Raw genomic sequence first — 24,232 nt, 5'->3', positions numbered from 1 at the left:
AGCCTCCCTACCTGGAGAGCTGGTGTGGATGATGAATCCTTCCCTGGGCTCCAGTGGGGCTGCTGGGCGGCGTGCGGCTGTGCTGTAATCAGACGCGGCGAGGGAGCTCTAACCTCTCTGCTCTGCTCTTCTTCCTCGCGCGCTGTCTGCTGATACCGCGGGAGCCGGAATATGACGTCATATTCCGGCTCCCGCGGTTTCAGCAGACAGCGTGCGCGCGAGGGAGCAGAGCAGAGAGGTTAGAGCTCCCTCGCCGCGTCTGATTACAGCACAGCCGCACGCCGCACCGGGGGCCGAGATGGTGGCCCGGCAGGAGGGAGAGCTTCCCTCCTGCCGGTCACTGAAATCTTGCGCCCCCAGAGCCCGTGCGCCCTAGGCCGCCTGTGCCGCCTTATGGACGCGCCGGCCCTGATTGTATATAGGGGTACCCCAATTCTATCATTGCATATCTAGAGTACCCCAACTCTATCACTGCATGTACCTCCTCATATTATATGTAGGGGATGGGGTCCCCCCATTCTACCACTGCATGTATAGTGTAGCTCCTCATATTGTTTATAGGGTTACCCCCATTCTATCACTGCATGTGTAAGGTACCTCCTTATATTGCTGCATGTATAGGGTACCTCCTTATAGTGTGTGTATATAGGGGTACCCCCATTCCATTGCTGCATCATGTATAGGGTACCCCAACTCTATTACTGCATGTACCTCCTCATATTGTATATAGGGCTACCCCCATTCTTTCACTGCATGTAGAGGGTAACTCCTCATATTGTATATAGGGGTACCCCCATTCAGGGCCGGACTGGGGATACAAAGCAGCCCTGGAAAAAAAAAAATCTATGCCAGCCCCATAAGTCATTGCGCCATATATTGTCGCATGTAATATGTAAGGATATGTCTTGCCACCCCAGATAATAGAGTAATATATATATATATATATATATATATATATATATATATATATTGCTTTTTCTAATATAATATATTGGTCCTTTCAGAGTAAAACATTTAATTATACAGTAAGCATACTCACATGCAGACACAGACAATCTCACTGACACACACAAGCTCATTGATACACAGCCTCATAGACAAACAATTTCACTAATATACATAAGCTCATTGACATAAAAACACAAGCTCACTCACTAGCAGGCACACACACACACACACACACACACACACACACACACATGCAAGCAAGCAAGCTCACTAGCAGGCGCACACACACACACAGCTTAATGTAGTGGTTCTGGTGTCTATAGCCTGTCCCTGCAAGCTTTTGAATGTAAACACTGACTTTGCAGAGAAAAGGCAGTGTTTACATTGCTTCCTAGTGACACCTCTAGTGACAGACACTCAGACGGTCACTAGAGGCGCTTCCTGTGTCAGTGCGGATTGGCTGAGATCATCAAGCTTGATGATCTCAGTCATAGAGGCAGAGACCAGCACGACGTTGGAAAAGAAAAAAAAAGGTGAGTAAAACACTATTTTTAAAAACACACACAGACACCACGACTGACACACACACACACACACACCATGACAGACACACACACACACCATGACACAGACACACACACCATCACACAGACACACACACCATGATACAGACACACCGTGACACAGACGACACAGACACACACAGCATGACACATACAGACAGACACACACACAGCATGAAACAGATAGACACACAGCATAACACAGACACACACACACACACTGCATGACACAGACAGACACACAGCATGACACAGACACACTGCATGACACAGACAGACACACACACACCGCATGACACAGACAGACACACACACCATGGCAAACACACACACCGTGACACAGACACACACGACACAGACAGACACACACACAGCATGACACAAACAGACACACACAGCATGACAGACAGACAGACACACACACACCGCATGACACAGACAGACACACATACACAGCATGACACACACACACCATGATACAGACACACCATGACACAGACACACGACACAGACAGACAGACACACACACAGCATGACACAAACAGACACACACAGCATGACACAGACAGACACACACACAGCATGACACAGACAGACACACACACAGCATGACAGACACACACACAGCATGACAGACACACACAGCATGACAGACAGACACACACACACACAGCATGACAGCCACACACAGCATGACACAGACAGACAGACAGACACACACACACTTTTTGGTACCTGTGGGTGGGCAGACTGATTGCTGTGCTGGCGGCCGCAGGGGAAGCTTTTCATGAGGCCGCTGGGGGAGCAGGCTCTTCTGGGGGAGCAGGCTGTTCTGTCTCTGCTCCCCCTCCCTCGCGCAGGGCCGGACTGGCCCACCGGGATACCGGGAAATTTCCCGGTGGGCCGTCGGCACCTGGGGCCGGGGTGACCTGCGGCCGCAGGGAGAACTTGAAAGGCGGCCGCAGGGGAAGCTTTTCATGAGGCCGCTGGGGGAGCAGGCTCTTCTGGGGGAGCAGGCTGTTCTGTCTCTGCTCCCCCTCCCTCGCGCGCTAGAAAGAGACCGGGGCCGGAATATGATGTCATATTCCGGCTCCGGTCTCATTAAGCTGCGCGCGAGGGAGGGGGAGCAGAGACAGAACAGCCTGCTCCCCCAGAAGAGCCTGCTCCCCCAGCGGCCTCATGAAAAGCTTCCCCTTGCGGCCGCCAGCACAGCAATCAGTCTGCCCACCCACAGGTACCAAAAAGTGTGTGTGTGTGTCTGTCTGTCTGTCTGTGTCATGCTGTGTGTGTCTGTCATGCTGTGTGTGTGTGTCTGTCTGTCATGCTGTGTGTGTCTGTCAGGCTGTGTGTGTGTCTGTCATGCTGTGTGTGTGTCTGTCTGTGTCATGCTGTGTGTGTGTCTGTCTGTGTCATGCTGTGTGTGTCTGTTTGTGTCATGCTATGTGTGTGTGTCTGTCTGTGTCGTGTGTCTGTGTCACGGTGTGTCTGTATCATGGTGTGTGTGTGTGTGTGTCATGCTGTGTATGTGTGTCTGTCTGTGTCATGCGGTGTGTGTGTGTCTGTCTGTCTGTCATGCTGTGTGTGTCTGTTTGTGTCATGCTGTGTCGTGTGTGTCTGTGTCACAGTGTGTGTGTTTGCCATGGCGTGTGTGTCTGTCTGTGTCATGCGGTGTGTGTGTGTCTGTCTGTGTCATGCAGTGTGTCTGTGTCATGCTGTGTGTCTGTCTGTGTCATGCAGTGTGTGTGTGTGTCTGTGTTATGCTGTGTGTCTATCTGTGTCATGCTGTGTGTGTGTCTGTCTGTATGTGTCATGCTGTGTGTGTCTGTGTCGTCTGTGTCACGGTGTGTCTGTATCATGGTGTGTGTGTCTGTATCATGGTGTGTGTGTCTGTGTGATGGTGTGTGTGTCTGTGTCATGGTGTGTGTGTGTGTGTGTCTGTCATGGTGTGTGTGTGTGTGTGTGTCAGTCGTGGTGTCTGTGTGTGTTTTTAAAAATAGTGTTTTACTCACTTTTTTTTTTTCCCAACGTCGTGCTGGTCTCTGCCTCTATGACTGAGATCATCAAGCTTGATGATCTCAGCCAATCCGCACTGACACAGGAAGCGCCTCTAGTGACCGTCTGAGTGTCTGTCACTAGAGGTGTCACTAGGAAGCAATGTAAACACTGCCTTTTCTCTGCAAAGTCAGTGTTTACATTCAAAAGCTTGCAGGGACAGGCTATAGACACCAGAACCACTACATTAAGCTGTGTGTGTGTGTGCGCCTGCTAGTGAGCTTGCTTGCTTGCATGTGTGTGTGTGTGTGTGTGTGTGCCTGCTAGTGAGTGAGCTTGTGTTTTTATGTCAATGAGCTTATGTATATTAGTGAAATTGTTTGTCTATGAGGCTGTGTATCAATGAGCTTGTGTGTGTCAGTGAGATTGTCTGTATCTGCATGTGAGTATGCTTACTGTATAATTAAATGTTTTACTCTGAAAGGACCAATATATATATATATATATATATATATATATATATATTACTCTATTATCTGGGGTGGCAAGACATATCCTTACATATTACATGCGACAATATATGGCGCAATGACTTATGGGGCTGGCATTGATTTTTTTTTTCCAGGGCTGCTTTGTATCCCCAGTCTGGCCCTGCCCTCGCGCGCAGCTTAATGAGACCGGAGCCGGAATATGACGTCATATTCTGGCCCCGGTCTCTTTCTAGCGCGCGAGGGAGGGGGAGCAGAGACAGAACAGCCTGCTCCCCCAGAAGAGCCTGCTCCCCCAGCGGCCTCATGAAAAGCTTCCCCTGCGGCCGCCTTTCAAGTTCTCCCTGCGGCCGCAGGTCACCCCGGCCCCAGGTGCCGACGGCCCACCGGGAAATTTCTCGGTATCCCGGTGGGCCAGTCCGGCCCTGCCCCTATTCTATTGCTGCATGTCGAGGGTAACTCCTCATATTGTATATAGGGCTACCCCCATTCTTTCACTGCATGTAGAGGGTAACTCCTCATATTGTATATAGGGGTACCCCCATTCTATTGCTGCATGTATAGGGTATCTCCTCATATTGTATATAGAGGTACCCCCATTCTATCATTGCATATATAGAGTACCCCAACTCTATTACTGCATGTACCTCCTCATATTGTATATAGGGGATGGGGTCCCTCCATTCTATCACTGCACATGCAGGGTGCCTCATTATAATATTGTATTTAGGGGTACCCCCCATTCTATCATTGCGTGTATAAGGTACCTCTTCCTAATATTGTATATAGGGGTACACCCATTCTATCATTGTGTATATATAGATACCTCCTCCTTCTACTGTATTTAGGTGTACCCCCATTCTCTCACTGCACATATAGGGTATCTCCTTATACTATTGTATATAGGGGTACCTCCATTCTATCATTGTGTGTATAGGGGCCCTACTCATTCTGTATCTAGGAGTACCCCCAGGGACGTGTCTTCCGCAAGACAAACAAGGCATCAGCCTTGGGCGGCACTTTGCAGGGCGCGGCGAAAAAAGCCGCCCCCAAACGCCCAGGCAGATCCCTTGTTTGCCTTGTGTCCTGGGGGGCTCAAGAGCTGGCCGGCTGGCCACTTTTGACCCCCCCTCCCCGAGGCTGGAGGCGGGCAGTGAGGGAGCATACTCACCTGAGCTTTTTCTGCTCAGATCCCTCAGCATTGATGACGGTTCCCGGCATCACTAAGCGGCAGGCAAGGGAGCTGAGCAGGAAGATCAGAGCTCCCGCGCCGCCTACTCTGCCTGTCCGCCCCCTACCTGCGTGTGTGTGTGTCGGTCAGTGAGTGTGTATGTGTCTGTCAGTGAGTGTGCATCTGTCAGTGTGTGTCCAAGTAATAGTGTGTGGATGTCATTGTTTGTTATTGTATATGAGAGTGTGTGTCTTTCAATGACTGTATGCGTCTGTCAGTGAGTGTGCATCTGTCAGTCAAAGTGCGGCCTTGACAGGAAGGGGTGGGGAAAATGTAAATTGGGGGGGGGTGTGCCCAAGCACCGTCCTGCCTAGGGCAGCACAAATCCTAAATACACCACTGGGTACCCCCCCATTCTATCATTGCATGTATAGGCACCCTCCTCATACTGTATTTATCATTCTATCATTGCATGTATCGGCTGATACTCCCATCAATGTAAATAGCGGTACCTCTATTCTATCACCACATGTGTGGGATACATTCCCCTATATCTATAGGGGGTACCTCTTATTCTGTGCCTGCATGTATACGGACATCACTGTATATAGGGTTACCTCCTATTGGATCACTGCATGTATAGGGGTACTGACTATTCTATCACTCAATGTATAGGACACCTACTCCCATTTCTGAATAGAGAGCTCCATCCTATTATTTCACTGCATGTTTAGGGTATCACCATGATCCCTGTATATAGAGGTACCTTCTATTCTATTGCTGCATGTATAGGGTACCTCTTATTGCTGTATATGGGTTACCTGCTATTCTATCACTGCATGCATAGGTTACCACACTATCATTGCATATAGGTACCTTTTTCTCTATCACTGCATGAATATGGTACCACTCCCAATCAATGTTTATAGGGGTGCCTTTTTCTCTATCACTGCATTTATTGGGTACCTCCCTTCAATCACTGTATGTACGAATACCTCCTATTCTATGAATCAATGTCCAAGACCAGCCCCCCTCCCAATCACTCTATATAGGAGACCCTCCCATCTAGCACTTCATGTGTAGGGTATCTTCCCCATAATCATCATACTCCTTATTATATCCATGCATGTAGAGGGCTAGCTCCTCCACTTTGTATAGTGGTGCCTTCTATTCTGTCAGTGGGTGTACAGGGCTATCTAATGATCACTGTATATGAAGTTACCTTCCATGCTTTCATTGGATGTATAGTCCACCTCCTATATCACTGTATATAGAACATGCATAGGGCTGTCTCCCTTCTATCAGTGTATATAAGGGTACCCATTTTGGGCTAGCTCCCCTTTTCATGTATTGGGCTAGCTCTCCTTTTCTATCACTCCATGCATCATGCTTGCCCCCCCCCCCCTTTTCTATTACTCCATGTATTGGGTTAGCTCTCCTTTTCATGTATTGGGCTAGCACCCCTTTTTCTATCACTCCATGTGTTAAGCTAGCTCTCCTTTTCTATCATTCCATGTATAGGGCTAGCTCCCCTTTCAATCACTCCAGGTATTGGGCTAGCTCCCCTTTTCTATCACTACATGTATTGTGTTAGCTCCCCTTTCAATCACTCCATGTATTGTGTTAGCTCCCCTTTCAATCACTCCATGTATTGGGCTAGGTCCCCTTTCAATCACTACATGTATAGCACTAGCTCCCCTTTTCTATCACTCCATGTATTGGGCTAACTCCCCTTTTCTATCACTCCATGTATTGGGCTAGCTCCCCCTTTCTATCACTCCATGTATTGGGCTAGCTCCCCTTTCAATCACTACATGTATAGCACTAGCTACCCTTTTCTATCACTCCATGTATTGGGCTAGCTCTCCTTTTCTATCACTTCATGTATTGTGTTAGCTCCCCTTTCAATCACTCCATGTATTGGGCTAGCTCCCCTTTCAATCACTCCATGTATTAAGCTAGCTCCCCTTTTCCATGGGTGTAGGAACCCCCAAAAATCTGGGGGATAGCATTTTTACTCGCCAGGTATATTCTTATTCCGTAAACTAGGAGTTGTTTATCCCATTGTACAGCGCTACGGAATTTTCAGTCGCTATATAAATGATTAAATAATAACATTAAAGGGTCACTACAGGGAATGGGTTTTACTTACCCGGATACAGCGCTGGGATCCTCCTGATTAGAACCACCCCTACCCTTCCCATGAATATTAGAACCACCCCTACCCCTTCCATGCACAAAATAACCCCACCTACCCCTTCCACGCATATTAACCCCCTACCCCTTCCATGCATATTAGTACCCCCTAACCCATTCCATGCATATTAGTACCCCCTAACCCCTTCCATGCATACTAGAACCCACCCTACCTCTTCCATTCATATTAGTACTCCCCTAACCCCTTCCAATAATTTTTCTACCTCCCCCTCCTCCCATCCATATTAGTAGCCCCCCTAAACCCTTCCAATTCTTTTTCTACCTACCCCTCTCCCCCTATCCTTATAAGTAGCCCCCCTAACCCTTTCCAATAATTTTTCTGCCATGTTAACTAACACCAGTGCTCGAGTGCCGCCGTGTTTACATTAAAAGGCCTGCAGGGACAGGCTATAGACACCAGAACCACTACATTAAGCTGCAGTGGTTCTGGGGACTATAGTGTTTCTTTAATGTGAGGTAAATTAGAGATTAGTGCCACGAATAATATGCTAGATTGCCTACTTACAACCAGATGAGGATGATGGGCTCTAGCTGCAGTCTGGCTCCACTGGTCTGGTGTAGAACAGGCTCTCTGGAGGCTGTTTGTAACTGTGGTCACAAAAATCAATGTTCTGGGAGAATGGGAAGCAGCTCCATTTTTTGGGGGCCCTTTACACAGCTCAAGGTCTGGGTCACAGGGTCCACCTTCATGTTCCACCAATGAGTTTGTTCACAGGGGGTGGAGTGTGTAGGGGATGCCCTCATATGTGTGTAAGGAATGCATTGTGTGAATCTGTGTTTGTATGTGTAAGGGTTGCAAGGTGTGTTTCTGTGTATGTACGGGATGCAGTGTGTGCGTCTGTAAGGGGTGCATTGAGTGTGTGTACGGGGTGCATTGAGTGTGTGTAAGGAATGCATTGTGTGTTTCTGTGTGTGTAAGGGCTGCATGATTGTGTGTGTGTGTGTGTGTGTGTGTGTGCACGGGGTGCATTGAGTGTGTGTAAGGAATGCATTGTGTGTTTCTGTGTGTGTAAGGGTTGCATGATTGTGTGTGTGTGTGATGGATGTCAATCTATCTCCCTCCCTTGTCACTCTCTTTCTCCCCCTCCCTCCCTTGTCACTCTCTTTCTCCCCCTCCCTCCCTCCCTCCCTTGTCACTTTCTTTCTCCCCCTCCCTCCCTCCCTCCCTCCCTCCCTCCCTCCCTTGTCACTTTCTTTCTCCCCCTCCCTCCCTCCCTTGTCACTTTCTGTCTCTCCCTCCCTCCCTCCCTTGTCACTTTCTTTCTCCCCCTCCCTCCCTCCCTTGTCACTCTTTCTCTTTCTCCCCCTCCCTTGTCACTCTTTCTCCCCCTCCTTCCCTCCCTCCCTTGTCACTCTTTCTCCCCCTCCCTCCCTCCCTTGTCACTTTCTTACTCCCCCTCCCTCCCTCCCTTGTCACTCTCTTTCTTCCCATGCCCATTTCTATCATTCCATGAATAGGGTTAGCTCCCTTTCTATCACTCCATGTATTGGGCTAGCTCCCCTTCTCTATCACTCCATGTATTGGGCTAGCTCCCCTTTTCTATCACTCCATGTATTGGGCTAGCTCCTCTTTTCTATCACTCCATGTATTGGGCTAGCTCCTCTTTTCTATCACTCCATGTATTGGACAAGCTCCCCGTTTCTATCACTACATGTATTGGACAAGCTCCCCTTTTCTATCACTCCATGTATTGGGCTAGCTCCCCTTTTCTATCATTCCATGTATAGGGTTAGCTCCCTGTCTATCACTCCATGTATTGGGCTAGCTCCCCTTTTCTATCATTCCATGTATAGGGTTAGCTCCCTTTCTATCACTCCATGTATTGGACAAGCTCCCCTTTTCTATCACTCCATGTATTGGGCTAGCTCCTCTTTTCTATCACTACATGTATTGGACTAGCTCCCCGTTTCTATCACTCATTGATTTAGTTTTGCCATGATTGGAAATACTATACTAGAACAATTAATATATGCTGGAAGGGCTATTGATGACAAGAAGGGTAAAGCAATGACCTGCATGCACACCTTGATGAGTACAGGGATGTTGATTGGCTACTCTACTAGCTGTTGTTGGAATGCAGCTCCCTTGATTATCTGCCAGATTTGTTGTAGAGGATGCATATATCACCCTTGTTGCCCTTTAAGTCATAAGTTGGTTAACCTCAACTGTACTGATAATGTGAGGATACAGATGCATTTACCGCACACTCATGTGTTTCCTGTGCTCTTTGTTCAGTTCTCCTCCGTGAAGGTGGTTTGTCTTTGGATACATTTGTGTTTCTTGCTGAGAGACCTGGCAGATGTCCCAAGTGGGAGAAACCTTTCCTCCAGAGCCTGTAGGGCCTGAGAAAGAATCTGCATCTGAAGAGAAGCTGTTGATCTCACTCCCACAGGGTAAGTCTTGTGAATATTACTTTTTATTTTCATAGTACATTTCAGTAAGAATTTTTTTTTCTTTTTTTTTTTTCGCTTTACGGTTATTTATATGATAAACAACCTTTTACCTTGTCTTGGAATGCACAGACTCTGTCCTGTGTACACAAACAAGGTACTGAGATGGCATTATATTTGTAGATTACTATCTTTGGCATTTCAGATATTTATAACTATTTTTCCCATAACGACTTACCAGGTTTAAGCAGCGGTGTCACTTACAGTAAGCAAAATTTTTTCATTCCTCACCCCTATAAACAATATTGACGCTCTTACTGGGGTGAAAAGTGCAGCTAAGGAAAGAAAAATAAACATTTACTGATGCAGCACTTTGGAACATCTTTGTTTCACGAAGGTCCAGGTGTAATGCTCCAGGTGTGCATATGTGCCCATACATAGAGAAATGCTATATGATCTCATCTCATGCATTCCTTCCAAAGTGAAGTACACACACAAGTGATGTGCATTTGGCACCGTGCGGGTTAAATTACTTTGCATGGAATACTCTGGCTGTGCCAGGATAGTCAGGCATGCAACGTAAATTGTAAAATACAAAACAATTGGGAATTTTAGTTTTCTCATGTTGTGACAGTTATGGTTTAAGAAATGACTGAGTATCATGGAAAATTTAGTTTGGCTAATTCTGGTAAACCAAGGTCATCTGAAATACAAGGTCACCTCGTTAGGGTAAGGTGACTGACTTAATTTATTCACCAAGGGGATCTATCAGTGGATCTCTTCACTAACCTGGGACTTGATTGAAAATTGAATTTCAAATGTCGGGATAGACTGATGGCCAGATTGGTGGCCAGACCATATTCTCTAACTTAGCTATTACTCCAGCTCAGATCTTTTGAAAAACAATTTTACAGCCAAAACAACTGGATTTCTACATAAAAAATGTAATTCTACTAGGCCTGCTTTAAAGGGATTCTATAAGTGACAGGATTAAAGAGCTGCGTTCCTGGCACTATAGCTCCCTCGTGCCCCCCATCGACGTGAATAAAGGGTAAAAACTATTTTTACTTGCCAGGGCTAAGTTTTTACTTGTCAATGGCTAGTAATGAGTGGCAATTTTGGGCCCTGGTGTAGTCCACAGGTGTAAAACTACAACACGGATGATTAGTTGCCAACCTTTAAGGGACACACCAGACCACTAAAGCACAATACCTTGTTGAAAAGCTTTATGTGTGAAGAGTGTGTCCTATTTTTTTCATTTTGCAAAAAGTGCAGATTTCAATGAAACTTTAAATGATTAAAACACTTTTATGCATTCACTTGGTTACACCCCCTTGACTTTCAAGCAGGCAGCAGGTCCTGTTACTTCCTGGTTTGTTTAACTCAGTAGAGCTAAACTCAAGAGGTGGTATTCTATCAGAAATCTATATCTATCAGATTTCTCTACCTACGTCACTTTCGGTGCACATACGTCACCAGAAGTGACTCAAGATCAGATGCGTGCATGCGTGTTCTGACAGAATTCTGGCAGATGCGCCACACACATGTGCGCCGCATCCGATGACGCTCGATCAGCTGGGCCTTTAATCTGAAGGATGTACCATGCATGCGCGCTACACATCCATCAGATATAGAAATCTGATATACAAATCTGACGGGTGTACTACGCATGCGGTAAATCTATCAGATTTCTATACCACAGCTTTCACTGTGTATTAACATACACAGTGTAGGCTAATGTGGTGTTAAATAAGGGAGATGGGGGTTAATAATGGTGACACACAGGGGATAAGTGTTAATGATGGTGACACACTGGGGATGGGGGGTTAATGATGGTGACACACAGGAGATGGGGGTTAATAGGGGTGACACACTGGAGATAGGAGGGTTAATGGTGTGACACACTGGGATGGGGGGTTAATACACATGGGATGAGGGGTTAATGGGGGTGATACACAGGGATGGGGGTTACTGGGGACAAGGCAAGCAGCTTCAGACTTGAATACAAGTAAGATTATACTAAATTCAGGGAGGCATGAGAGGGCCAGGGGGGCTAGATGGTGGTTTTAACACTATAGGATAAGGGAAACATGTTTGTGTTCCTGACCCCATAGTGTTTCTTTAATGTCTTGTTGCATGTCTGTGTGTATATTTCTTAAAATTATCTCAAAACAGTCAGGTGGTTTTAAAATTAACAGGGTTTGTCTGTTATACTTTAACCTTTGTTTTTGTACCCAAGCTTTATTTTGAATATTTGAGATTAATACAATTTCTAAGCAAATTATGCATTGTTTGGAGTTTTAAAACCTAACCTATGTTTAAACTAAATAAATAAAAATAAATCCATATACTAAATCAAGCTTTATTCCCCTTGAATTCTCCCAGTTCTGTCTATTTTTGCTTAGTCTTTGAAAATATTGTAAGCCAGAACACACCTGGGTCCATGTTGTAACATTATCTCAGGAAGGGAATGGTAGGGGGGCTTTGTTTGGTAGTTTTTTTTAATGCCAAAGGCAGAGTTTGGAGGGAAAAGAAAAGATACTCAGAGTGACAAAAATTGACAAATATTCTGTACTAGAGCAGTTAGGATAATAACACTCAGGGCAAGTACAGGCAAATAAAAGAAACATAGTTTCAGTTCTCTTCTTGGTATAATAGGCAAGGACTCACAACAAATACTTACATTTTTTTAATTTTATTTGACTTTATTTGATGCTTTGTTAGAGATCCAGAAGACTCTCACAAGTTTTAAACCAACTAGGACATAATTTTAAACAACTACACTAACCAAAATAGTGATAATATTCAAAGTATGTAATAAATGTTTATAAATTTACAATAAACTTGTTCAGATTACATTATTGGGCACACCTCTCAGCTAGGGGAGTTTCTTAAGCCTGCCCCGGGTGCCCCCCATTACCCATCCATCTCTATTTCAGAGCAGTCCACTAATAAAAGAAACAGGATATCATTATCATTGTACAGCAGCAAAGAGAGAGAGGCCCAACACCAGATACTGCTCTGCGTGCTCACTCTGATCAGACTCCCTCTCTTCTCCGTCTGTCAGAATGTTGCAAGGTGAAGAGTTCTTCCAACTGTACATGTGTAAATCTATCAGGCATATCCTTATGCACTCTTCCAGCATTCCTAGGGATGAGGCACTGGTTGGTAAAATCAGTGCCAGTCCCTGGAGTGTATGTGGAAAGCATAAGAAAGAAGCAGGTAAATATGAAAGAAAAATCTTATTAAAAGGACAGATTAGGTACCATAACAACTTAATCAAAAGGAAGTTGCTATGGTGGCTAGTGCTGGCTCACCTTTTTCAAATCAGTTTTATGAATAGGGATTCACTGATTTGCTCAGAGGATCCGCTGACCGCTCTTAGTCAATCAGCCACACCACTACCCAATTCTGTAATTCTGCAAATTAGAGAATTTTATAAAATGGAAGGGCAGAGAGGCATGGAGATTGAGTGCTGGGACCCAGACTTTGGGGTTGAGCCATTTAAGAATGGATTAAATACCCCTTAAGGTAAGCCAGTGCCGGGGATTTCCTGGTACCATAAAAAAAATAATTTTGCTGAAGTTGTTATAGTGCCCAGAGTGTTCCTTTAACCTTATTTTTTTCAGTCTGCATTGAAAGCTAATGATAAACTGAACTACAAACAGAGGGTAGTTAGGCTGATTATTTTCTGGGAAAAAAAGGTTTCAGAAGAGACAAAGTCCTTGTATACATTTACTAATGTTTAAAGGGACACGCTCCTTTTTCAATGTAATGATTTAGGAAACTATATAGAAACATACTTGCCTTTTACTGTAATCTGTTTGGGGCTTAATATGTAGGTTCCAAATGGTGGCAAAATAGGTCTGTGCAAAGGGTGATGGATAGAGAGGTTAATGTATATAAACTACCCGAATGTCCGTCAAAGAACACAAACCAACACAGATACTGAATGCTGCCGTGCATTATTTTGCAATGGAGCAGATCCTGGTACAGTATTTATCAGATGTTCAACAGCCTTTTACCAGTAGGAATTATATGGTGGAGGAGGATCCAGATCCAAGTGTTTTTTTGCAAAATAAAAATATTAAAAAATAAATATTTATGACGAATATTACGCCAGAGCAGTTATCTTACCTTAAGATACCTTTAATACGCATGCCACTTGTCTAGGCGCCTGGAGTATTTTTCACTTGGTTGTGTTCATAAAAGAAAGCCAGTAAAGAATTACTTTTCATTTTTCACCTAATACCTTTCTGCTTTAAACGCTTTGACTGCCTTACAGAAAGTAATGTACAACACAATGTACTAAAGAGGCTGAGATTACCTTATTTACAGTTTAACACTTTGTCAAAGACCGCATTGATACATGCTCTCAAAAGAAAATCCCTTTTATGTTGCCTGCTTTATTCTCATTGGCTTATTCTAAGAGACGATGAAGTGTAATTTCATATTTTAAATATTTTTTTGTGATCAGGTAAAGAATAATAATAATATGCAGAATGAATGCCTTTTCCTAATTGTCTGCTGGCTTATCGTTGGGCGTTGGCCTTTGACCTCACTGCCCTAGTTCATTTTACGGAAAAACATCATTATCGCTCTCTGCAGACTATCTGTCCTTCTAGAGGTTTTTCTGAAAAGACATTTAGGTTTATATATCTTAGATTAGCAGATAAAATCCACAGATGTTTGCAAAGTGATACAATAGATTGCTCTAAAAATAAATTTTAAAGGGCTATAATCCTTATTCTGGCTTATTTTAGATCACTATGGCTTGATTGAGGAGCCTTTGGTGATGATGTAATTCTGCTGATGTTTGGATTTGCTCTCCACTTATGTATATGATTATTGGCAAATATTTTGTGAAGTGTGTAAATAGTTTGTTGAATATACACTTATAGTATTGCTTCTGATGAGAAAGTTTAGGGTTAAACTCTGCATACGCAAAAGATGTCAATTAAACTTTGCCTGTGCAATGGGCATGGGTGTTTCTACTACAGAAATCACCAGGGTTGTTTCAATCTGTATTGAAGACTTAGCATGGTCAGTTCAGTCCTGGCATAGTCAAACAATGCATCGAAGGAGGAGAACATTTTATTCCTCTCTGTATGCTCTTTTTATGCTGGGGAACCAATGCAAAGGGTAGAGCTTATAAATACAGTGTGGATTGTTATGATTTTTTTTCAGACCTTAGAAACACATGTGTACTAAAAATAGGGGTATAAGTAAACACAATATTAACAATTCCCCTAAAATAATAGTGCGTAAATAATATATGAAAAACCACAAGGATCTGGGGTGTGGGTTAGCCGTTGAGGAAACTAGACGTATAGGCAGAGAACTCCGGTAACACAGCCTGATAAGCACTTGTCAGCTGCTATTCAGAGAAAGTCAAACAAATAATCACCTCTTAAACTAATTGGAAACCACATCAAGTCTTCTCAGAAAGAAAATCCAAGCTGTCAATGACACAAATGGATCTTCACTTTCCACATCCTTTCAAGATACTCTTTCAGTCTTTGGTATTTGTCCATCTTCTCATGTTCCTTCATTCTGGTGTTATAGTCACTGGGTATTGCCACATCCACCACCACTGCAATCTTCCGTTCCTTATCTACCACCACGATGTCAGGTTGGTTGGCCAGTACTCTAGCAGGATCTTAGCCTTGTCAATCTCAACTACCCTTTGTGGTATCTCTTAACTGGAATTAGGCAGGCCCAGCCCATATTCAGTGCAGGTATTTCAGTACACAATCCCAGCAACTTGGTTGTGCATCTCATTGTATACTGTCCCTGCTAACATCTTCCACCCGTCTGCTATGTGCTGGATTATCTCAGAGGCCTGCCTATCTATCTAGCCATCTATCTATCTATTTATCTATGCCTGGCGCTACCATAAGGCGAATAAGGCATTCGCCTGGGGCACCGACCTGCAGGGGGCGCCCACCGGAAAGTTTCCTGTTGGGCTGCCCTGCTGCTATCTGAGGCTGGAATGCTGGGTGATCGGCTCCTTGGCCACCCCCCCAGTGCAGCCATTTAGCTGCTGGACTCCTCTCCGTCGTTTGCCTGCTCAGGAAGCGGGGTTTGCTGTAACCCGAGCACCCGAGTAGAGCACCCTGCTCCCTGCAGTCAGGGGAAGCTGAGATGTGACTTGATACCCAGGCTGCCTCCTGCTTGTGAACACCGGAAGCTCTCTGAGGGGAACAGGAAGCAGCCTCTCCTGCTCCCTCAACAGAAAGAAGAACAACTTCCTGCAGCCTGGGCCTCATCTTCTCTTCACAGCACCTAGGTAGGCTAAGGGGGATTGTTTATTACTTGTTAGTGAGAGTTGCAAGTGACACTATGTGTGTTAGTGAGAGTGTGTTAGTGACACTGTGTGTGTGTTAGTGAGAGTGTGCAAGTGACACTGTGTGTGTCTTAGTGAGAGTGTGCAAGTGACACTGTGTGTGTGTATGTCAGTGATAGTGTGTGTGTTAGTGAGAGTGTGTTAGTGACACTGTGTGTGTGTGTTAGTGAGAGTGTGCAAGTGACACTGTGTGTGTTAGTGAGAGTGTGTTAGTGGCACTGTGTGTGTGTTAGTGAGAGTGTGCAAGTGACACTGTGTGTGTTAGTGAGAGTGTGTTAGTGACACTGTGTGTGTGTTAGTGAGAGTGTGCAATTGACACTGTGTGTGTCTTAGTGAGAGTGTGCAAGTGACACTGTGTGTGTGTATATCAGTGATAGTGTGTGTGTTAGTGAGAGTATGTTGTTACACTGTGTATGTCAGTGAGTGTGTCTCTCTGGATTTCCATAGGCAACTTGTACTCATTAACATTTTGTAAAAAAATAATTTGTTTATCTGTAACTGCAACTCTTTACTTGCTTCTTGGAAGAATTCCATCCTCTTCCGATTTCTTTTATAAAATGTGTTGTAGCATGCCTGACAAGGAGGTAATATGATTTCATTTTTATTTATCTGTAGAATATTTATAGATGCAATAAAACCGTTAAATTGAAGGTAATTAAATAGTTACATTGAAAATAATAGTTGGTTAGTCTAAATATTTGGACCAATTTCAGCCCCAGTGGTTACAAACACGTACTCTGCCATCATTCTGAAGAGCAAAATAGGATATTTTATTTTAGAACTAAATTTCTCTAGTTATGTTTCAGTGTCTTTGGCAGAAAATCTAAATAGTTATTGTGCTGGAGCAGAATTGAACTCGGAACACAGTGGAATTGCAAAAGATCTATTTGGAACAAGAGTCACATTTATATCCAGGTACCTAAGGATTATTCTAATTGCTAGCTTAGTTGCTAAATCACGAGTGAAAAAAAGAGAATCCAATATGCTGAGCTATTTAATATAGCACAATACCAAGCAGATGTTCACATAAGGGCCACATGTCCTAAAACCATAGTTTGATGTGACCGTTTGGCTTGGATTGGATAGGTGGTTCCTAAGCAAGGATCTTAAAGGGACACTCCAGGCACCCAGACCACTTCTGCCCATTGGAGTAGTCTGGCTGCCAACTCCCAACTTTTTTATAAACTGCAATAATTACCTTGCAGGGCTAACTCCACCTCTAGTGGCTGTCTAGTAGACAGCCACTAGAGGTCACTTCCTGGTCTATAGCACAGGAAACCTGTGCTAGAGCATCGCTGGACGTCCTCACGCTGTGTGAGGACCTCCAGCGTCGCTCAAATCCCCATAGGAAAGCATTGAAATTATTTTTCAATGCTTTCCTATGGGGTGCACTAATGCGCATGCACAGCATTGCGGCGCATGCGCATTAGGTCTCCTCGGCGGTGGGCGGAATCAGTCTTGCCCACCGGCCGACGCAATGGAGAGGCGGAGCGTCGCGGAGGAGGAGACAGCGGCGAGGGACATCGCCGCTGCCTCAGGTAAGTGACTGAAGGGGTTTACACCCCTTCAGTACCTGGGGATTGGGGGGTGGGAGGGAGAGGGACCCTCCAGTGCCAGGAAAATGGATCATTTTCCTGGCACTGGAGTTTCCCTTTAACCCCTTAAGGACCAAACTTCTGGAATAAAAGGGAATCATGACATGTCACACATGTCATGTGTCCTTAAGGGGTTAATGGCTTGGTAAGAGAGATTTCCTTAGCAAAGACAGAAAAGGGAAGTTAGTTAAGACAACTAGGGATTTAGAGAAAAATGTATCCTTGTCTTATTTTGAAAAGTGGTGTAAAAGAAAGTCACCAGTGGAATTCTGCTGGTATCTTGGGGGGGATTGCCCTACTTTTAGTGTTTTGCACCTTTTTTCAGAATATATCACTTTGATAAATATTCTCCTGTGTCATGGATAGTCCTGAATAAGGAAAGGGAGCCGCTGGCAGTTGCAGATTATCAGGTGTATTCACCAAACTGAGAATTCAAAGTGAATTTCAAATTTAAAGTCAGAGTAGCCAAACTGCCAACATGGTTGATTTAGAGAATGTTTCCAGTTTGGCTGTTTTGATCTTAAAGGGACACTATAGGAAATCAGACCACGTCATCTCATTGAAGTGGTCTGTGTGTAGTGTCCCTTTTCCCTTAACTCCGCAATCAAAAACATTACAAAAACATTGCTAAGGCTGCCTCTATTGGCTGTCTACCAAGCTGCGTCTAGAGGCACTTCCTGCTGTTTCACAGAGATTGAGTCTGTGAAACGACGCTGGGCATCCTAACGCTTTGCATGAGGACATCCAGTGTCAAGCAAAACCTAATTGAAAAACATTGATTCAATCTATAAAAAAAGGCCTAATGCGTGGAATCAGGAAATTGAAAAAAGGTGGGTTTTGTTACCATTTCATGGTTGGGGAAGTGGGGGAGATGGAGCCGCAGTGGCACAGAGACATTTTTGTGTTAGCAATGCATCTTTGTATTTCTAACACTAAAGTGTTCCTTTAAATTGGAAATTTACTTTGAATTTATCTTGAATTTCCATTTTAGTGGATAACACTGGATGTGAAACTAAAATATGAAGACTAATTATACCAGGGAACAAGGTGATGGGTGTCCGTTACCATAGGCAGCACACTCCTAAAGCCGATCTGAATGATATTCAGTAGTAAAATGTAAAGAAAATTAAGAGTAACTAAGAGAAGTTTAAAAGAGAAAGGAACACACCAGCAGGACTGGAAGTAGCAATGATGTTTTGGCAACAGGGTTGCAGAACTGGTCTGAGTTACATACCTGGCTAATGAGATAACAGATTCCTTCATGAGAAGCCTGTAAGGTGTATACAGTAGCTTTATTCCCTTAAAGGATCACTATAGTGATACTATATAATCCTTAGGTCCCCGCCTCCCGCAGGGCACCTCCTCCGGCTGGGCTGAAAGGGTTATAACCCTTTCAGCCACTTACCTTTATCCAGCGCCGGGCTCCCTCGGCGCTGGCGACCTCTCCTCCCCCTCCGACGTCAGCTCCCGAGTGGAGCCGAATGCACATAAGCTGCCAGAGCCGCACGTGCATTAAAAACGCCCATAGGAAAGCATTTCTCAATGCTTTCCAGTGGACGTTCTGGTCCTCAATGCGATTTTCGTATTGAGCGTCGGTGAAGCGCCTCTACCGGATTTCAGGAAGACAGCCACTAGAGGCTAGATTAACCCTGCAATGTAAACATTGAAACCGCTATGTTTACAGCTGCAGGGTTAAAACCTGGGACCCAGACAAATTTATTGAGCTGAAGTGGTCTGGGTGATTATAGTGGTCCTTTAAAGTCCATACTTTAAAAGGGACACTCAGGGTGCCCAAGGTAGTGAAATGCAATCAAGTTGTGCCACATAGCACAATTGATGCTAACGAAGGTAGCGTTGAACGTGTACTTGTGAAATCACAAACATACACATGTGCTGTTCTTCTCCCTTACAAATAGATTAAATGTTTTGCTTCTGTATTCATGAACAGTCATGCATTGGCATTAGGGAAAGTCACTCGTAGCAGTAAAGACCACATGACTCTTCTGGGCAATTATAGAGGAGGGCTGTGAATCCAAGAAGCATAGAGGGAAAGCCACCAAAATGACAGGTTGAGTTTCTTCACTTTAAAAAAAGAAGCAATATACAATAACTGCAAGGATTACAAAAAAAACAAACAAACAAACAAACAAAAAAACACCTTTATTTTTTTATTAGATTCTTGAAATAAAACCCTTTTGATCATTCCAGAAAACACAGGCTTTTAAAATTGCTGTGACAGTGTATATTATTGTATATGTTCTTGTGGTCTTGTCTGAATGTATAACATGATTTATAAAGCGCTCATCACTACTTCTATGTGTTCTAAGAGTTCACTGGAATCTCTGCTTTATCTTACAGTATGCTTGCAAGAAAGCTGGATAGCATTTGCTTTGTGCAATATTGATATAGCTCATAGATGTTGGCAGAGAACTTGCTTCGCAAATCAGAGACACAATGGGACGCATTGTCAAGCTGAGCTGCTGTATGGCATAAGTCAGCACAGAGACTGGAACTAAAACCCTTCTCTTTGGAAGGCCCCTTTGGCAGGGTTAAAGCGTGGAGTCATGAGTTAATGTCTTGGCTTTTCTAGATGCTGATTAAAAATGCTGGAATGCCAGATGTGTACAGGAAATGGACGTGATGCTAAAATGCCTATTTTCACATAAAATTAGTCTCTTTTTTTGTTCAGTTAGAGTTGCTAAACATTGAAGCATATTAAGCAGCAACGGGACCAGTCATATTATTGACACAACATCCAAGTTGGGTTGCTAGGCAGTGAATCATTAAAATGTATATTTATTGAACTATGTGAACTGTAACTTATATTCTGGGGCCTTTTTAAACGGCTGGGATGTCAGGACGATGCATAACTCACTACGAAATCATTGTGATTTGGAGTCTAAAGAGTTAATGAGACCAAGTTTGGCAACTATAGCAGTTATGAATATTGTTTCAGTGTAGGTTGTGTGGCCCTGCCCTACTGTGATATTTGACATGCTCGGAGACTGTTGATGCAGAATAAATTACTTTTTTTTGTTTTTGTTTCTACTTTCACATTGACGCGTGACTTCTTAAAGCAGCCTGTCATCTCAATAAAATTTATGAGTATTCTCTTAGCAGAGTAAGGATTTACTCTGCTTAATGAATAGCAATTCTGCCTTTCAAGTCCATGTGAAAATTGCTATTCAGTAAGTAGATTAAACCCCTACGCTGCTGAGCCAATCCAGCCCATAATTGTTATGAAATACTGGGATGTGTTAGAATTTCATTGAAATTGCAACTGTAATCAAAAGTTAGTCAAATCTTATCACAAGACAAAGTAGGGACCTCTCTGTGTTATAGGCAAACTTGAACAGTTAATAAAAGGCGGAGCATCCACTGTCAGATTTTGTCAATTCCCACATCTGTCAGTAGTTGGTTTTGGAATTAGGCCTCACATGCAATTCTCCACCGAGCTCTCTGCATTATATATATGTAGAGCAGTGATGTGGACTGGTGGGTGAAGTGCAGGAGCTTGAGAAAGAAGATGGCAGTGCCCTTAAGGGGAGAGTTTAGGTAAACTTTGTACAAAAATTAAACCGTTAAAAATAAATAAAATTATATTTATTAGATTTTAAAATCCAACACCAGCAGTGCAGGAGAGACAAATCAAAAAGAACAAGCAATAGACATAGATCGTAGAAACATAGAATGTGACCGCAGATAAGAACCATTCGGACCATCTAGTCTGCCCAATTTTCTAAATACTTTCATTAGTCCCTGGCCTTATCTTATAGTTAGGATAGCCTTATGTAGCCTGACTGCCATTTGGTACAGAGATGAGATCCTCAGACACCTTGTGAGACCATATGCTGGTGCGGTTGGCCCTGGGTTCCTCCTAATGCAAGACAATGCTAGACCTCATGTGGCTGGAGTGTGTCAGCAGTTCCTGCAAGATGAAGGCATTGATGCTATGGACTGGCCTTCCCGTTCCCCAGACCTGAATCCAATTGAGCACATCTGGGACATCATGTCTCGCTCCATCCACCAACGTCACTTTGCACCACAGACTGTCCAGGAGTTGGCAGATGCTTTAGTCCAGGTCTGGGAGGAGATCCACCTCATCAGGAGCATGCACAGGCATTGTAGGTAGGTCATACAGGCACGTGGAGGCCACACACACTACTGAGCCTCATTTTGACTTGTTTTAAGGACATTACATCAAAGTTGGATCAGCCTGTAGTGTGTTTTTCCACTTTAATTTTGAGTGTGACTCCAAATACAGACCTCCATGGGTTGAAAAATGTGATTTCCATTTTTTTTATTTTTGTGTGATTTTGTTGTCAGCACATTCAACTATGTAAAGAACAAAGTATTTCAGAAGAATATTTAATTCATTCAGATCTAGGATGTTATTTTTGTGTTCCCTTTATTTTTTTGAGCAGTGTGTGTATGTATGTATGTATGTATATATTCTCTTTTGCCCTGTTTTTTGCTCTCTCTCTCTCTCTCTCTCTCTCTCTCTCTATATATATATATATATATATATATATATAGAGAGAGAGAGAGAGAGAGAGAGAGATATGTGGAGAGCAAAAAACAGGGCGCAAGAGAATACTGAGAACAGGCAGCAGCTGAAATAGCCTGCCCTTCGGTGGGTCCCCCCTCAGACCTCAAGCTGGTTTTAGCTCATCTTGTGCCATTAAAGAGAGAACATCTCTGAAACATATCAGACTGGTCCCACCCATACGGGCAGTCCAGATCCGAAATGCCAGCAAGTTCTCTCTGCACAAGAGATACAGCAACCCTAGATGATCGTTTCAGCCTTGTTAGGCATCATCAGTGAGGCATAGCTGATATCTCTCTAGGCACCATGAGCAAGGTGTCCATGTCTGGATTACCCTTTAAACTTGTGGAGAGCAAAAAACAGGGCGCAAGAGAATACTGAGAACGGGCAGCAGCTGAAATAGCCTGCCCTACGGTGGGTCCCCGCTCAGATCTCAAGCTGGTTTTAGCTCATCTTGATGAGTGTGGAGACAGGCAGGGAAAGGAAGTTCCAGCATATCCCTCCCTGCCTATCTATACTCACTGATCTGCAGGGGTGCAGCTACAGAGAGTCCAGACAGCAACTCCCACCCTGCAGAGACAGTCTACAGCTCAGGGAAGTGAGGGATGGGGGAAAAGGCTGCAAGGAGACATGGGGACACTGAGACACTAAGGGACATTGGGAGACATTATGGCAGACACTGAGACACTAAGGGACATTGGGAGACATTATGACACAGAGACACATGAGGACTCAGTGTCCCCATGTCTCCCAGCCAGTGCCCCCTAGTCTCCCAGTGCCCCCTAGTCTCCCAGTGCATTCATGCCAGGCTGGCCTTCTAATTCTTTGGGAAGACATGTCCTCTTTTTGGGCATGTTCGCTCCTTTTGGCAGGTTACGTGATTTGAGTCAGTGGCACACCCTTTTACCGTGCCCATTGACTTCCTGCTTGACTGGACACTGCTGTTAGGGGTTATGGATTTACTTGAAAGATGAAAACATAAATTAGAGGGAGATTAGCATAGGGTATGTGTTTTCTTATAGCTGCTGTTTTCTTTCTCTCAAGCACCATCTCCATCAGATACATGATGCTTGGGAGTGTTTTAGTCTGCCAGTATCTCACTATCCCCATGTCTCCTAGTGCCTCCATGTCTCCCAGTGCCTCAATTGTCTCAATGTCCCCATGTCTCCAAGCTAGTGTCCCTAGTGTCTGTGGCCCTGGTGTCTCAGTGTCCCCATGTCTCCCAGTGCCCCCATGTCTCCAAGCTAGTGTCCCTAGTGTCTGTGGCCATGGTGTCTCAGTGTCCCCATGTCTCCCAGTGCCCCCATGTCTCAAAGTCCCCATGTCCCCCAGCCAGTGTCTCTAGTGTCTGTGTCTCTGGTGTCTGTGTCCCCTATTTTCCCAGTGTCCCCATGTGTCCCAGCCAGTGTCCCCTAGTCCCCCAGTGTCACTGGTGTCTCCGTGTCCCTAGGTCTTCCCGTGTCCCCAGGTCTCCCCGTCTTCCTAGTGTCCTAGTGACATGGGGACCCCGGGATACATGGGGACATAGACACATGGGAATACTGGAGGACACAGGGAGACATGGGACATTGAGACACTGTGATACATAGGGTCACTGGGAGACCTAGGGACATGACACTAGGGGACACTGGGAGACATGGGGCACTGAGACACTGATATATAGGAACACTGAGATCTTGAGTAATCGACACATAGGGGCACTGAGTCATGAGGGCACTGGGAGACATGGGGGCACTGGGAGGAATCCATCTATACAACAGAATCAAACTAAGTAGCTTTTTTGGTGATTTTACAGCATTTTCTCTTATGTCACTCCTTGTGATTTACATCATGTGATGTCGCCCATACTGTGATTGGATCAGGCCACCACTTCTAATGATGTCAGCAGACTGCTTGCTTTTCTGAGTCTAACAGTATGCAGAGATACAGCTTCAGACTTGAACACAGTAAGATTTTGCTATATTTATGGAGGCAT

The 24,232-nt window shown here is 44.4% G+C and overlaps 1 protein-coding gene across 3 annotated transcripts in view; it reads left to right on the top strand.

The window, feature by feature from the left end:
* Positions 1–24,232, top strand: part of MDFIC (MyoD family inhibitor domain containing) — a 128,999-nt gene that overhangs the window by 2,944 nt on the left and 101,823 nt on the right. For all 3 annotated transcript variants that reach the window (XM_063446872.1, XM_063446871.1, XM_063446870.1), the window contains exon 2: positions 9,616–9,773. In XM_063446872.1, coding sequence (XP_063302942.1) covers positions 9,680–9,773 — 94 coding nt within the window. In that variant the 5' untranslated portion in view covers positions 9,616–9,679. The remainder of the gene's footprint in view (positions 1–9,615; positions 9,774–24,232) is intronic.

Source organism: Pelobates fuscus, chromosome 3 (assembly GCF_036172605.1).
Source record: "Pelobates fuscus isolate aPelFus1 chromosome 3, aPelFus1.pri, whole genome shotgun sequence".
In the NCBI taxonomy this organism is placed as follows: Eukaryota; Metazoa; Chordata; class Amphibia; order Anura; family Pelobatidae; genus Pelobates; species Pelobates fuscus.
This window is presented reverse-complemented; position numbering and strand designations above follow the sequence as displayed.